This window comes from Aaosphaeria arxii (assembly GCF_010015735.1).
Source record: "Aaosphaeria arxii CBS 175.79 unplaced genomic scaffold BU24scaffold_1, whole genome shotgun sequence".
NCBI lineage: Eukaryota > Fungi > Ascomycota > Dothideomycetes > Pleosporales > Aaosphaeria > Aaosphaeria arxii.
In genome coordinates, this window is record NW_022983474.1 from 5,606,349 (window position 1) to 5,621,774 (window position 15,426).

Below are 15,426 nucleotides of genomic sequence, written 5' to 3' on the forward strand. Positions count from 1 at the left end.
TCCTTTCTCTAGGCGTGGGGAGCCTACCGGTACTGTACAAAAGTTGCTGCAATGCTTTATCTAAGATTTCCGAGCTCTTCCATAAGCCCGCACAATGCCCTACAAATAACGTGTTAGCTTCCGGTTATAGTCACTATACGACCTGCTGAATTTTACAGGGCGGGAGCGTCCAATATCCTACGACACCAAGGACCACAGTTACGTACCTTAGCAATGGCGGCCCCTTCGCACGCTCAACATCCGGATGAGTATTCTCCAGTAACGAAACTCCAGCACGCATGATCTGGGACGGACTTCTGAGATCGCAGATACCTTGTATACCTGCTGTTGCTTGGTCTGCCTCTTTGTTGGTACTTCGTCGAGCCGGGGAAGTGATATGTAAACAAGGCCGTCCCTTGTCCTGAAGTATAAAGGCATCTACGACTCCTTTGTTGACATCAAGACCATCCAAGAACAGAGGTTCAAGCATTGCCGGCGTCGGTGCCCTTGCACTGTCAACATCTCCGCGAAGAGGTGTCGTACTCCCCGTCCTCCTTGCACGCGCTCTCATCATCATGCTATATGTCCACAAAACCATTACAGCATGATACACCATGAACGAGTCAGGACCCCTGATTTGGTATGAAGGTATCGATCTCGCAGCACAGAGTACTTGCCCAGCATGCCAAATGGCAGTCCGCGCTTCCGCTGTTTGACTCCAGGGCTGCAGCCGTGCGTATGCATGACGTGCTTCGACTTCGCCACATTTCCCTGCAAATCGTGCGATTGTATCTAGGTTCACGTGTAGGAACATGGAGAGGAATTGGTGGAGGACGCATGTTATGGCAGGGGCGGTACCTAAGCTGCATGGCGCATTTCGGAGAGATTGGTCGCTGTGAGAATTAGTCGATTGCATCTCAAGTGCAAACATGATATAGGGAAACTCACAGCTGTTGCTGTCGCGATTGGAGCCAAAGCTGACACGAAGCATTGTTTGGGGGAAGAATGGCGGCTTGTTGAACGTGGTCCCAGATCTGGGCAGCTAGGCCATACAAGTATGCTGATCGTGCGACCTGTACATCAATGTTGTCTGAGAGGAACCTTATAGAGATCTCGTCCTGCAACAGTCCGGCCAGTGACATCGAGGAATCTTCGTGCTTCTCCGACAACCAGCGCATCTTCCACTCTTCTGCAGACGGCGCGAGCCACAAGTTGCGTGTTGCAGGCAATGGCAATCTGAGCTCAGAATAGGATATTAATGGGTTCCGGTGTTTCACCAGAGTCATAGACATGTCGTGTTCATAGAGATGATACACAAGCCTAATCACCATTAGTCGTGATCTCTCCTCACATCTGCATCACAAACCGCTTGTAAGATTCTTGTTCCACCCATTGACGCCATTTACGATCCGTAACCTCTTCACTATCACTTGCGTTTGGCTCGACGACAACGTAGGAAACATGGTCAAGCTTTCCTGCTCGCCGTAGCGCCTGTTTCTGTTAGATGCATCCAAAGTCAGAGAGGCATTCATACAGTAACGAGTGGTTGCAAATTGCTCTCGGCGATTTCCATCTTTCTTCTGTAACCACAGAATGCTCCGATATCCAACCAGATCATCGATGCTTGCAAATATTGCAAATCCCGAATGGTACTAATGTCGAGTTCACTCTTTCAAATAAATTAGCAAGGGGCTTGAGTGATTATTGACCATACATACCATTCTATGCAATGCTACCCTGGTTATCTCCTGCAAAACAAGACCAGTCTTATTCACAGTTGGAATGCCAAAGCATACACAACCTGCCGCAACGAGTGCGGTCAAGAACTCAAGCAGGGCCGTCTCACTGCAGAACGTGAAGGGATGGATCCAGGCATCAGTCTCGGCCCTCTTAGCTATACCCACTTTGATAAGTCTATCTAAGCTTTTATTGGAAGGAAACGAGGGGATAAAGATTTGACTTTGTGCTGTCTTAGAGACGAGCTGGAAGATCTGGTCTCGCCGTCGCGGGGTGAGCTGGTCGGAAATGGGGATGTTCAAAGCCACTGGATCATGGGGCGAGGCGGCGATGTCGGCGGTTTGTTCATCAAGAAGTGGGCCGTCGTGTTCACTGAATGCATTCTGATTCTGACCAGGTACCCACAACCTTCCCCATCGTTAGCGGAAAACTGTGAAATAAGAGTGAACAATATATACCAAGGCGAACGCTGAAAGATGGCATGCCTCTTCCTAGCTTCTTCATCCTGATTGTTCGCTTGTAAACCAGCTTCGTCGCTTCTCAAACGAGTAGTGGGAGGATTTCGTAAGAAGAAATCATCGAGGACCTGTTGTGTCTCAAATGTTTGGTCTATTGTAGGAGCAAACTCTGTAGCAAATAGATCTGCTGCCCCGAGCCAATCTGCCTCTGGTATCCATGTTGTCAGTGTCGGTGGTAACTGGGTCGAGTCTGGTCCTATCACATCCATATCTGGGATCATGATTTGCTCGAAAAATGAAGGTATTCCTTCGCTGGAGCTAATGTCATGACTGTAGATATCTAGTAGCGGATGATGTTCCGTTGCTACTGATTCAACGTAGGCGGCTTCACCCCCATTGTATGTTACCAATTGGGGTTGATCGAGTACATTTTGAACCGGGCTGGGTTGACCTGGTGGAGTAAGTATATTGGGATTGGCCCCTTCATCATATGGCGATGATGGAGATGTTGGCCGGGGTTTGGTTGATTTGGTTGTACAGACTTCGTTCCTTTTCAAACATCTCTGTTCCTCAAATGATTAGCATGATTTGCAACATTCTAATCTATGTGTGTAAAGGTTACCTTGCACGGCCGAGCGTTATCGCATTTCACTTTAGAAATGACGCAAAGATCGCATGCTTTGACAGCTCTGCCACCCGCTCTGTTTGGCCCTATTTGACCCTCTGAGGCATTCTTTACATGGGTTGCTTGGTGACGAAGTAACAGGTCCCTTTCCAACAATGAATGTTAGATCACATGCATACTCGAAACGTTGGGAATGAAGTGACTGACCGCCGGTTGAATGCAGCTGGGCACTGGTCGCATCGGAACGGGCGTTCATTTCGGTCTACAATGATTAGATCTATTTGCCGGGTCCGATTGTATAACTTACGAGAATCTAAATGTCGATTTAGATGGTCGGCTCTGTCATAGGACCGGAGGCAGACTTGACATTGAAAACTTTCCGCATCGGCTGTCCGCTGTCGCTTCCGAGAGCGATGTAAGGACGGCGGCGACTGAGTTGTCTCAGATGGATCAGGAGACATTTCTTGAAAGCGCATCGGATTTCGTGGGATTGGAAATGTCACCGTAATTTGAGGTATCGCAAGTGGGCAATCAAGGGGTCGGAAAGTGGGGGAGGAGGTAGCCGATCGAGGGGTTCGCACTATTTTCAGCCGAGTGTGGAGTATGGGGTGTGGGGAACGGAAAACGACACGCGTCATCTAGAATCATTCTAATGTTACTGGCTCGTGGTCAATAGCTTCATTGATGCGATGATTTGATAACTTGAGATTGAATATTGATACCGTTGTGTAAGCTTGTTGTATAACATCATTCGTGATGGCTGGCGGAAATCAAGCCGTTATTTAATTCACCACAGACAGGGACCGAATTCTCGTATTTTCAAATACCATCACATTAGCTAGTTTGGTCCACTGGGTGACAATTGTAGTGACGGTGTAGTGTGTGTAAAACGTAGATGTCATGAGTACAAGCCCGTAATTCATAAGATTGCCACTAGGTATGGAATGAAATCTCCGACCAAGTTGTGTAAACTATGGGACACCCTCCTATCTTGATACAAAAAGAGTGGACAAGAATGAATCCCTAATGACGAGGTTACATCTAGCCATCTGGAACAAATCCTTTGAGGCAATCATCACCAAGGCCGATTTCTTCTCAATAATCACGCCCAACCAACCAGTCAACTAACCATAAACTGCATCTGGTCCCTTGTGATACACGACTTGTCAGGCTCTCAATGGGACATTGAAGGATGACCTGTCTTTTCTTTAGTTGCATACCGGCCTGTAAAAGTCCTGATCCTCTTTCCGTAAATGAAAATGGGAATTCCCAGTAAACCCAGAAGAGCCGTCAATCCTGCGTAAGTGCCGAATGAACCGTCGTATCCAGCATTGTCGATGAACTTCGACACACCATAGCTAACACCAAAGCTGACAAAGCCTCTGAATGCGGTAATGACAACAAGGACTGGCCCAGATCGTGTAGGGTACGAGTCAAGAAGGTACGTGATGGCTGCAATGTTCGCTCCCACGAATGCAAAATAGTACCCAGCATTCGCGAACACAAAGACAAACCAGTGATAATCACCTGGATGCGAACCAGCCTGGCCGTACAAGTTGGATGCAAGGACGCCGACGATGAGTGGGATCCAGAGCAACAAAAGCCTGTTCTCGGGTTCATGAACACCGCCATTACGTCTCGCTCGCCATTTAATGATAAAGTCCGACCCATTGCCTAAAAGAGGCAGGGCAACGAAAGCTACGACAATTTGTCCAGCATTGACGTATGATGCAGAGGAGTCGGGCCAGTTGTAAGGAGGCGCCGCAACTAGCCCGGCATATGTCGTTCCAATTGCAATGTTCACTCCACTTGCTTTGGCGTTAGATGGCCCTACCAGAACTATCATGAGGTTAATGACTTACATTGTCAGGCCGTTGAGACAAAACGCCCAGAAGACATTGGGGAAAAGCAAAATCTGAAAAGTATTCTGATCTGTCGTCAGTATGCGTTCCACCGCCAGCAGCAAGCAATTGGCTTACGATAAAGCCATAGTAACCCTCACGCCAATCGGCCTTGCCAACCATCAATTGCATATCCGACCACACTGTTCTTGGCTTATAACGAGTGGTGTCCAGCGCAGGACGATCAGTCAATTTCACAGGTGCCGCGGCAGTCTCTCGAGATTCGTTCCCTTCGCCACCCTCTTCTCTAGAAAACTGGCCATAGGCTGCAAGAGAACGGTCGTATCGAGATTCAGGGACGAATGGAATAGACACGAGAAATGTTACTGCACAAAGACCTGCCCCGAGGATGTACCAATTTCCTGGTCCAATTGCTTGCGCAATCGGGGACGCAAAAATGGTGTATACTGCAGCGAGGGTTGTTTGAACAGCGGACTGCCACATGAGGAATGTGCTGCGTTCGTGAACGAAGTGGATTTCCTAGTGTCATTAGACAAACCTTACTCACCACGGTAGAAATACTCACTTGAATCATCATTGGGACCAATGCTTCACTCTGACCTGCTGCTAGACCTAGCAACATACGCATGCCGAGGTGAGTGTTGTAATCCTTAGCATATGCTGCTGCAACTGCTCCAGCAATAAGCAACAACAAGGAGCCGAGAAAGACAGGTCGTCGCCCAATAGCCAAGGCCAAAGGCATACAGATCAAATTACCAATTCCCATAAACATGGATGGATATGTCATAAGGGCCGTTATATCTGCATATGTTGCGCCTTTCTCGGCATACTGGGGAATATAGAACCCAAGGAGACCGCCGAATCCAGACACTAGGGATAGTGACAAGCTTGAGACTATAAGTTCGTTAGCTGCGAACTTGCTAAGAATTGAATGTACCCACAGATGGATGTCAAAATGATAAAGAGAATTTTTCTCCATTTCGGTAGATTCAACGGATCTTTGATCAATTCAGCGTTGTAATCACGTAATCGCATCGAAGCAGCATACCCCTGGGATCTGCGCTTGGAGAAGGAACGAGAAAGATATCTTTCATATCAGTGATCGTTACTGTTCCAATAGCTTTTGGCTGTTGGATCTTCTTCATCCCCGTCTCTCCGCCGTCTGAGACATTCTCATAGTGCTCAGCTGAGATTGTTTCCGACTCGGCGTGTTTCGCTTCTTTCGCCATGCTGTCTTGTTATCGGGTATAGATATCTTCCAGGTGTTGTTGACTGGTATAGAAAGAGAAAAGAAGTAAGGAAACCCGCTCGTCTGACCGCCAGAAGAGCAAATTGAAAGGATGGTTTCAGTTGAGCTCTGTGACTGTGGGCTCAAGCTGCCTTAATATGTATCTTATTCGAAGATGTAAAGATCAGTCATATCGAAAACCCATACTCAGTGTTCATACTCTCCCACAGAAGCCGATGGGTTTTTAATTGGTCATGTCCACCTGTGCCGCGAACCAAGCCAGCTCCAGTGAATGGGAGCCACGAAGTGTTGACGATAATCGGCATTTTGCCAGGTAGTGCTTCTTCAAATCTAGGCCAGGAACTAGTCAACGAATTATATCGGCGCGAACTCCGGATTTCAAGACTTAGCAACCTTTGATCGTATTTTTGCGGGGTACATAGTCGGCTCAAGTCGTGGGGAAGACTAGGGATGTCGATAGCGCACGGAAAGTGGACGAGGTCAGCACCAATGAACACCAAGCCGAGGTAATCAATGTTCGGAGTGCAAATGTCCCCACGAAGTCGCAATTTCCATCGATAGGTACAATGAAAAATAGTGGATCAACATCCAGAAATCGAATCATGTCAGTCTCCAAATTCTTCTGAATGTATTCGATGCACCCCAAATCCCAATTATGCAGTAGGTAACCTCGACATTAAAGTCTCAGAAAATATCACGCGTCCGCAGATTAATTGGCAACACTGATTCAGATTCTGACTATCTATTGCATATCTTCTACAATGGAACAAAAGGTAAAATAACTCTACTAGGAGTTTGAGGTCCACAATGAATTCGATGCTCGCCCTTATTCTTCTCTTCCTCCGGCCGTGGCTTGGAAAAGGCAGTAAACTCTGCAATAGAAGGGTAGGACCCAGAGATCTAGGATTCTGTTAGACGGAGCCAGATTTGCTACAACGCGGATACTTACCTGGACACTCAATGTTTCCCCTTCGTCAAAGTCGACACCCATGGACCATATACCAATTTCTAGCTTCACGATCTCGCCTGCGGGAATCTTTTCCTCGACATCGTGTGGATGGAATGGAAATTGTGGGTGAATTGACCTCTCAGGATCGAATTTCCGATGGCTTGCTCTGAGCACACCCACACTTCCGAGGTGCAAGTTCAGGCTAGCTTGTTCCTTTTCAGGGATGTCATCTATACGCTTAATGTGTTCCGGTATAGCAGAGAATGGGAAGCAAAGGTGCATCAAAAGCTTCCCTTCTTTACTGCGCTTTCGAAGAATAACGAAAACATTCATGTCGTCATGAGACGGGCATGACATGTACAAAACAGCCTTGGGCAAGCCAATGAGCCTACCCTTCTGAGGAAATGTCCAATTAAACTCAGCGATAGACTTCGCGTCTTCGGAATTGTACGCTATCACGGTATCCTCGGATATGGGATTTTCTTGTAGGCCAGAGTTCGACAGGTGAAATTCTTTGAAGTCGGTGCCTGGGATAGGGTAGTCTGTGTATTCGATATCGTCGATGGCTTCCCGATCTCCGAATTGTAGCGCCGACCACCGCACCTTTGGTGTCTTCTCCCAATCATTCTCAATGCCCTTCAAGAACCGTTCGAAGTACTTGTGAAGCTCTTGGTCAGAATGTTTGACGCAGTATAACTCATACCATTCTTGGTACGAGCTCCAACGGATCCACTTCTTATCATGGGGTACTTCTAGCCATCCTCTTACAGAGCCCATTGTGTGGATACTGCTGAAGTCACTACCACTGATGAAGACTGGTACATCAATCTTTGTCATATCGACACGCTTGTCGCTCCAGTATGCGTTGGCCACAGGTGATCTTCGATACATCTCTGCAAAGTCCTCGATTCCGCCGCCGACTGTGTTCGACTTAATGATGAAGTGCGTAATGAGGTCGAAATTTGACATGCTAAAGACGCCTCCACGACAAAATTGCTCTCGGTATATGTCGCCAGATCCTTCCCAGGGTGCGATGGCCGCGAGGTGAGGTGGACGAAGTGAAGCAACATGCCATTGGATGATGGCCAGCGCTGAGTTTCCAGCCATGCCGACCTTTCCGTTTGACCAAGGCATTGCCGCGATCGCTTCGATTACATCGTAGCAATCTTCGGCATCTTGGGAGCCCATGATTGGAATCGATCCATCAGAGTTGCCAGTTCCACGTGAGTCGACCGAGACGATTGCGTATCCACGGGGACACCAAGTGACTGGGTCGAGGCCTACGGAGAAAATACATTTTAGCTCATGTCAAAGGGATAGAGCATTAAGGTTGCGCTACGACATAATCGCAGTAGCATTGATGAAGAAATTTTAGTTCGCAACGGGGGAGACATACCTTCGAACTTCTCCAATCCACTCAATGACTCCTTGGGTACACAGCAATTCCAAACACATATCGGTAGCATGTGTAAGGCTGAATACTTCTTGCCATAGCAAGACCAGCTTATGACCGCAGGCAATTTCTCGTCCTCTTTTGCATCTGCAGGCCGGTAGATATCCACATAAAGTCTGCAACCATCTCGAACTTTGATTTCGACATCATGGTCTAATCGAATGTCGGACTCTAATGGTCGAGCGTCATAGGGATTGGAGCCTTTCTTGATAACTTCAGATTTCCCACGCATGAAACCCTGGTAGTTATTCACGCCAATCTCGGGCTTCGAGATGGGTTTGTAGGCGACTTGCAAAGGGACCGGCATTGTGTTGGGTAGCTTATCGCTGGTGTATTGAAGGATGGAGAAGAAAAAATGGAATGACGATTGAAGAATTTCTGAATGGAACAACCTTCTACTTCAACCTGAACCGGAACGCGACGCATTCCGAACGCATTCCGATATTTTGGTGCTAGAGTTATACTGGTGGCTAAAGATCTACCACCACTTTGGCCGAGGTGCATTCTGCATGGGGCGCCCACATCTTCCGAAATGCTTCGGAAAGTGGGAAAGTGGGTTCTCACCTTCACAGCCATGGAACGGAGGTGTTCAGTCACAACTAGAAAGCGTTACATCCAACATACATAAACCATCAAAGTATTTCAGAGTTGAACTTTTTATCTTCCAGTTGTCTATTAAACCTCTGTTATACATACATTGTTCTCATACTCAACATGGCACCACACGCTCAAGAACCACTCCCAGACACTGGTGTCGACCTGATTCGACATGACGGCACTGTTTACGGAGATTGGCGCGATGATTTCCACCGCGACGGATGCGCCATTGTCAAAAACGTTATTACCCCAGAGCGTGCGGAGTACTATAAAAAGAAGCAGATCGAGTGGCTTCAATCATTTGGCCGTGGCTTCGACCCAAATGACGAATCGACCTGGACCCAAGAACATCTACCTGTCAGCTTCAAGGGTGGAATGTACTTCGCATACTCTAGCACACACGAAAAGTTCGTTTGGGAAGCAAGAACCGAGCCAAAAGTTCTTGAAACATTCTCTAAACTTTGGGAAACCGATGAACTGCTGTGCTCCTTTGATGGAATGAACATCACATTGCCACGACAGAAAGACCTTACATGGAGCCCATGGCCGCATTGTGATCAAAGCCCAGAACGTAAGGGCATGCAATGTGTTCAAGGGCTTTTGAATTACCAGCCAAACGGAGACAATGACGGCGGGTTGATTTTGATGAAAGGTAGTTCCAAGCTTTTTGATGCTTTCTTCCGCGAGCAGCAGGAGCAGGACGACCACGAGGATAAGCCGCCGGAGAGCGAGAATTTCAAAGATCTCTTCATTTTCAAAGAGAAAGACGTGAAGTGGTTTGAAGACAGGGGCTGCAAGCTTGAGAAGGTCAACTTGGAACCCGGTGACTTGGTATGTGCCTCTTATAGATAAACTTGAAATGGATGTAATACTGACTTAGCGCGCAGGTTCTTTGGGACTCGCGTACTATGCATTACGCATGCTTTCCCCAGGGCGAGCGAATTCGACATGTCCAGTACATCTGCATGACCCCGGCCAAATTCGCCAACAAGAAAGATCTTGAACTGAAAGCGGAAATGTTCAAAACGTGGCAAGGAACCACCCATTGGCCACACTGCAATATCAGGAAGCAGGGCCCACCAATGAGAGATGGTGAAATTGATCCTCAGAATCGCACAGAGCCATTGGAGAAGCCCGAAGTTACAGACAGAATTCTGCAATTGGCGGCAGTCAAGGCCTATTAGTTATGCATCTCAGCTCGTATTTTATAGATCAAAGTAACGATGATTCAATGAGACTTTTTCATGCTACGTGATTGATTTGTGTACCCTCCATAATAGCACGCGACCAGATGTTCAATTAATTAAATATTGTTTATGCAATCATGGCACTCAAAAGTGTATTGCATTTTCTCATCATGCAGAATTTGGTGCTAAAACCTAGGTGTGCGGATCATCGCGCATTACGATCCCCAATAACTACTCTGAGTTACGCACAGAGACCAGTTACTGTATTATGGTGGTGAATGTATGTGAATGTAGGCGAATGCACCAGCCAATCAAAATCGCAGAACCGGAGGCTAAACATTCCCCACAAATCTCTCTCGGCTCGCCTTACTTATGACCAAGAAACCAACCCGGGGTATGGAGCTATGCGCAATGTAAGACATCTATCGGCTCGCCCATCAATGACATCCCGCAAGAAACCATGAAAACGCGACGGTACACCCGCATAACACTTGCGTTACTCCTATCATTCACCTTGTTCTATCTCTTTGCGCCATACATCTCCGGGCAGCAGTCGGACTCTCATGGCTCGCGCTATCCCCCTGCCTCGCCAGCAGGTGACGAGACTAGCGATGCGGGCAAGGCAGCGCCTCCCGCGAGACCAAGAGAAAAAGAGTTAGTAGTGGCTAGCATGGAAGGCGATGATACGGGTTGGCTGGATGAATTCTTCGATGACTGGGCAAAAAATGTTTACGTTGTCGACAGCACTTCGGCGCACCTGACTGTGCCGAAGAATAAGGGACGAGAAGCAATGCCCTTTTTGACGTGAGCGCCCCCGGGCAGATGACGTATGCACTGATCAAATTGCTAATACATGCGCAGATACATTATTGACCGCTACGACACTCTGCCAAAAGTATCTATCTTTATTCACAGTTTGCGCTACCAATGGCACAATGAAGATCCCATGTACGACGGCGTCCCTGTTCTGAAACGTCTACGTTTGAAGCATGTGGCGGAGCGAGGATTCGTTGCCCTCCGCTGCTCTTGGACGATGGGTTGTCCTGCAGAGATATCGCCTCTGAATCCTAGCGATGGTAAAGACGACCGATCGCAGAATGAGGCTGCATACGCGGGCGTCTTTAGGCATCTGTTTCCTGGAGAACCAGTACCTGAAAAAGTTGGCGCACATTGCTCCAGCCAGTTCGCCGTCTCGGCCGCTCGCATCCAAGCTCGTCCGAGGAGGCAATACGAAAACATCAGAAATTGGCTGCTTGAGACGAATCTAGATGATCAGATCAGCGGGAGGGTGATTGAGTACATGTGGCATATTATATTTGGCATGGATGCAATTGACTGTCAAGATGCGGGCGAGTGCTTCTGTCAGACTTTTGGGTTATGCAACCTCACATGCACGAAAGAGGCATGCGAGAAGAGGTACATATTGCCTCAGTACGCAAAAATGCCAAAAGGATGGCCCGATGTAGGTCCAGGAACAAGCGGGTGGCCTGAAAAAGGATGGGCAGACTGAAGCTAGAATAATGAGTTAAACCACTACTGCTAAGGAATGACAAATTTAATGACCTGCAAAATATGTCTTGCTATATTGGAGTATATCTAGGCAAAATCCTGGGTATCTGGGCGAAGTAAATCAAAGTCCAACATCCTATCGGGACGAGGTCTTGCTCTGCACACAGAGTGCAATTCCGGCAAGCACGAAACCCATACCAATCCAAGTATCTATGTTCCATCAGTCATCACGAAGAGAATACCATTGATCTTCGTATGAAACTCACCTCTACTGATAACCTTTTTTTCTGCCCACCATTCACCCAAGACAGTGAATAGAAAGGCCAATGAGTTGGTGATTGGCACCGTCAAACTCAATTCTGCGGCCTACTCAGCATATGCTTGATCGATATGATATTGCCGCACTCACCAGCTTTGCCAATCAATATAAAGAACCAGACGCTGCCCGTCACATTCAACAGCAACGGTACAGCATACGCCGGTCTACTCAGAACACCAATGACAGCATAGAATATCCCCAATACCTTCTTCTTCAGCCACGAGTTTCGGGGATCCGTAAGCGCGGGCCGTTCTGGTGGTGTGTAGTTGATCGCGGCCCGCCGCATAAAAGGTGTAGTGAGCCCCCAGCAAGCGCCGACGATGAGGAAACCAAGGATCCAGCGGAAGATCGAGGGGGACTCGGGGGTGGCAGTCGGAGGCGGATCGGGATCCATTGGTAGGTTACGAGGCACTGAGGATACACTTGGATGTATGCGAACACGAAAGGATGAGACGAAACGGCAGGACGAGCGATGTAATGTCGGATACAGATGCGAGATGGCGCACGTCGAAGTGTAGTTGATACAGGGGATCAACAGTGTCGAGATGGATAACGTCCACTCGGCAATGATTCGGAGCAGCAGCCACGTGCGGTATGCCGGCGTATGCCAGGGTCCAACCGCCATAACCACGGATCCGGGGCAGGCAAATAGTGTCTTGGTCTATGCGTCGAGCTTATGTTATCATTCATCGTCTTCCAAGGTTCCTCAGTATTAATGCTACTAAATATACTCCAGAACGTCAACAAGATGCTACGACTCACGCTTAGTTCGATAACATTGGGCACTACTTCGTTTCAACGGCAGTGTAGAAGACCACAATACTCGTACTCCCGCACCTTGACAACCATCCAACGAAGTGTCCCATAGCTATTCACTATTGTTTGTGTGTCAATCCCCACATGTTAGAATGAAAAGGTTACTGGCGTCGGTGGTGTGAATTTGGGATAGTAGCCAGATCATGTTTTAGTTTGTACAGTCACCATCACACATTCACCTTAACACAGTAGTTCATAAGGGTAGAAAGCTCAACAGGTCTTATTGTATTCAATCTTGTTATTTACTGGAAGATTGCAATCCTAATAAACTTTGCGCTTCACACATATATATACATCAAGGACTAAGACAGCTTGATCAAGTACTGACTTTGGCTATCGAAGTCGATGAGCACTCCGCATTGCCACACCACTTGATACGCTCCCTGAAAGAAGCACCTATGCAAGATGGGCAAGTGCACCATGTTGGCTGCCAGTATCTAAAGCTGATACCTGAACGTCGCATTGGCTAGTATCGCATTCTGGGCTGCAACGTTTTCCTTTGGAGAACCAGCAGCTTTCTCGTCACTGGTATCGTTCGCTAAAGCCTCTTCTGCTGCATCAAGCTCCTTGTTCAACGTCACCAGCATGTGTCTGAACAGCCACATTCCACAGAAAGCAACTCCAAACATGGACAGAACAATGCCGTAACTCTTCCGGTATCCGTTTTCCTTCAAGTGCCACACGTAGGACCCGGCGACATTGCCTAGTTGTGAGAACGCGTTGATCAGAGCGATCGCAACAGCTCTTTTAGCTGGCGGCCTAGGGAAAGAGGAACTAATCCACGAATAGACCACGATAAATCCGGCGTAGGCGCTGGCCTGTAGAAACAATGCCACGTACCTAGCTGCTACGTTTGTCGTTGACATGCTGATCACGCAGCCTAGGACGCCAACACAGATAGGTCCACCTATATGCCAGAATTTCTCTTGCGTACGGTCGGCGTGCCATGCATTTACAAGAGATACGATGCAGGCAAAGATCCACGGAGGAGCGCTCATGAGAAGAGTTGGGATCCTAGCAAAGCCCAGTGTGCCAGTAAGAGTCGGGAAAAAGGCGTTGTATGATACACCGACGACATAGGCTGTAAAGCTGAGCATCATAACATAGACCTTGATATCCTTCAGGCACATGAACAGGCCTTCAAACGGCCCTTGTTCGTCGGAATCGGTGTCAGCTTCGCCGATATCTTCGATCAATCGCAATTGAGCAACTTGTCGTTCTTCTTCCGTGAAACCGCGAGTGTTGTGTGGCAGATCAGGCAGTATGAGTACAGCTATGATCGCGATAGCCATTGTAATCGCACCTTCGACTAAGTCTCGAGTTAGTTATACAGCATTGCAGAAATAAACGGAGGGCAGCATACTCCAGAACAACCATCGCCAAGCAGCATGACCCATTGTTCCTTCCATATTGGACAGCACACCAGCACCGACCAGTGCAGAGAACGCGTTCGATCCAAGGTTACCACAGTACAAGATTCCGTTTCTCAGACTGAGCTCTTTGCGGGTGTACCATTTAGATAAGATGAGCAGTACACCTGGTAAGAAGGCGGCCTCGACAAACCCCAAGAAGAAACGAGTGGCCACCATTCCGCCGAAGTTCGTAACAATGCCGGTCAATGTAGATATCGCTCCCCATGTAAGCATGGCACCAGATATGTACCATGATGGGCGGTCAATTCGATTGATCAACATGTTCGACGGCACTTGCATGAGAATGTAGCCGACATAGAGAATGCTAAGGCAAGTGGCATACTGGTTATAGTTGAGATTGAGATCTTTTTCAAGCGTTCCAAGCCGTGCGGATGCGATGTTGTTGCGGTCCAGATAGTTCATGATATACATGATAACGAACAAAGAACAGCGTGCGTCCAGCTTGCGTTTCATGGATCGTTCGACTTGCACCCGACGTTCTGGGCTCAAGTTACGAGCTAGCTGAAGACCATCCATGGAGCTGGCAGAGTTGTTGTCCTCGATGTACTGCGAGTTGGACGCCCCCTTTTCGATACCGGTAGCAGTTGCGGTAATGTCGTTGGGCATCATAACAATGCTGCACGACTTCTTGTGGCCTTTCAAATCAGAAGCAGTTGTTGGTGATCAATGAGATGAGAGAAGATGTGCCTGCGAGATTGAACAGACCCAGGCTGTCTCTTATATATTCTTCAGCAAGGAAACCAGTCCCAAAGAAGATTCTTGCAACGTGCGTACTCTGTGGGGTAACCGGGGTAAATCTTTGGCACCGGGGTAGAGATGCATTGCTCGGAACTTTCCATACTGCATCCAAAATGGGCGTAAAAGCCAAAACACGAAGTTTAGCGGGCTAGACTGGGCTACGAGAGGAGAATCGGAACTTCTAGCATCCAAGGTCCGGCCGGTGTCCACCATTTTAACAACACCGGAGCCGGAGCCGCTCCTTGGGCCACAGGAACCCCCGATTGGTCGAACATACATTATATCCTATAAAAGTAACAAACTACTCATTAGATAGGCGATGTAAGTATGCTTGCGACCAACAAGTAAAGAACATGAATATTGAGATTGAAACCCGGTTCCGGTGTGTAACATGAAATCAATCATGATATTTACCGACATCGGGTTAGCCAGGAGGCACAAAACCCCAATCAATTGCCCCTTTCATTATGATGATCATTTCAATTGTCAGAGCAACCTAGTTTCTCGCTTTGCAA

At 47.9% G+C, this 15,426-nt stretch overlaps 8 protein-coding genes across 8 annotated transcripts; 2 read left to right on the forward strand and 6 right to left on the reverse strand.

The window, feature by feature from the left end:
- Positions 1–56: 56 nt before the first annotated feature.
- On the reverse strand, positions 57–2,455 carry BU24DRAFT_488620 (C2H2 type zinc finger domain-containing protein; the record flags this gene model as incomplete). The annotated part of the gene is made up of 7 exons (XM_033533564.1): positions 57–99; positions 207–872; positions 928–1,299; positions 1,346–1,470; positions 1,514–1,648; positions 1,698–2,124; positions 2,175–2,455. The coding sequence occupies 7 exons, from the start codon at positions 2,453–2,455 to the stop codon at positions 57–59; spliced, it is 2,049 nt and encodes a 682-aa protein (XP_033390743.1).
- Positions 2,456–2,966: 511 nt separating this feature from the next.
- Positions 2,967–3,260, reverse strand: BU24DRAFT_339894 (uncharacterized protein; the record flags this gene model as incomplete). The annotated part of the gene is made up of 2 exons (XM_033523207.1): positions 2,967–3,061; positions 3,107–3,260. 2 exons carry the CDS (start codon positions 3,258–3,260, stop codon positions 2,967–2,969), a joined length of 249 nt encoding a protein of 82 aa, XP_033390744.1.
- A 567-nt stretch (positions 3,261–3,827) lies between these two features.
- On the reverse strand, positions 3,828–5,890 carry BU24DRAFT_471603 (MFS general substrate transporter; the record flags this gene model as incomplete). The annotated part of the gene is made up of 5 exons (XM_033532699.1): positions 3,828–4,607; positions 4,662–4,726; positions 4,779–5,180; positions 5,227–5,555; positions 5,710–5,890. 5 exons carry the CDS (start codon positions 5,888–5,890, stop codon positions 3,974–3,976), a joined length of 1,611 nt encoding a protein of 536 aa, XP_033390745.1. The 3' UTR covers positions 3,828–3,973.
- Positions 5,891–6,666: 776 nt separating this feature from the next.
- On the reverse strand, positions 6,667–8,619 carry BU24DRAFT_471605 (alpha/beta-hydrolase; the record flags this gene model as incomplete). The annotated part of the gene is made up of 3 exons (XM_033532700.1): positions 6,667–6,810; positions 6,860–8,139; positions 8,256–8,619. The coding sequence occupies 3 exons, from the start codon at positions 8,617–8,619 to the stop codon at positions 6,667–6,669; spliced, it is 1,788 nt and encodes a 595-aa protein (XP_033390746.1).
- Positions 8,620–8,894: 275 nt separating this feature from the next.
- Positions 8,895–10,093, forward strand: BU24DRAFT_471606 (uncharacterized protein; the record flags this gene model as incomplete). The annotated part of the gene is made up of 2 exons (XM_033532701.1): positions 8,895–9,740; positions 9,797–10,093. The coding sequence occupies exons 1-2, from the start codon at positions 9,027–9,029 to the stop codon at positions 10,091–10,093; spliced, it is 1,011 nt and encodes a 336-aa protein (XP_033390747.1). The 5' UTR covers positions 8,895–9,026.
- Positions 10,094–10,508: 415 nt separating this feature from the next.
- On the forward strand, positions 10,509–11,661 carry BU24DRAFT_418039 (uncharacterized protein). Its single transcript, XM_033526875.1, has 2 exons — positions 10,509–10,900; positions 10,958–11,661. Exons 1-2 carry the CDS (start codon positions 10,767–10,769, stop codon positions 11,604–11,606), a joined length of 783 nt encoding a protein of 260 aa, XP_033390748.1. The 5' UTR covers positions 10,509–10,766; the 3' UTR covers positions 11,607–11,661.
- On the reverse strand, positions 11,655–12,370 carry BU24DRAFT_418040 (uncharacterized protein). The gene is made up of 3 exons (XM_033526876.1): positions 12,015–12,370; positions 11,872–11,964; positions 11,655–11,815 (listed from the first exon to the last, which is right to left on the reverse strand). Exons 1-3 carry the CDS (start codon positions 12,316–12,318, stop codon positions 11,742–11,744), a joined length of 471 nt encoding a protein of 156 aa, XP_033390749.1. The 5' UTR covers positions 12,319–12,370; the 3' UTR covers positions 11,655–11,741.
- An 807-nt stretch (positions 12,371–13,177) lies between these two features.
- BU24DRAFT_339854 (MFS general substrate transporter) lies at positions 13,178–14,689 on the reverse strand (the record flags this gene model as incomplete). The annotated part of the gene is made up of 2 exons (XM_033523204.1): positions 13,178–14,049; positions 14,104–14,689. The coding sequence occupies 2 exons, from the start codon at positions 14,687–14,689 to the stop codon at positions 13,178–13,180; spliced, it is 1,458 nt and encodes a 485-aa protein (XP_033390750.1).
- Between the last annotated feature and the right edge of the window lie 737 nt (positions 14,690–15,426).

Coding starts and splice junctions, on each gene's coding strand:
- BU24DRAFT_418039 (XM_033526875.1), top strand. CDS start 10,767: ATGGAAGGCGATGATACGGGTTGGCTGGATGAATTCTTCGATGACTGG. Junction 10,901..10,957: donor GAAGCAATGCCCTTTTTGAC/GTGAGCGCCCCC, acceptor ATACATGCGCAG/ATACATTATTGACCGCTACG.
- BU24DRAFT_418040 (XM_033526876.1), bottom strand. CDS start 12,318: ATGGATCCCGATCCGCCTCCGACTGCCACCCCCGAGTCCCCCTCGATC. Junction 11,965..12,014: donor TATATTGATTGGCAAAGCTG/GTGAGTGCGGCA, acceptor AGTAGGCCGCAG/AATTGAGTTTGACGGTGCCA. Junction 11,816..11,871: donor AAAAAAGGTTATCAGTAGAG/GTGAGTTTCATA, acceptor GATGGAACATAG/ATACTTGGATTGGTATGGGT.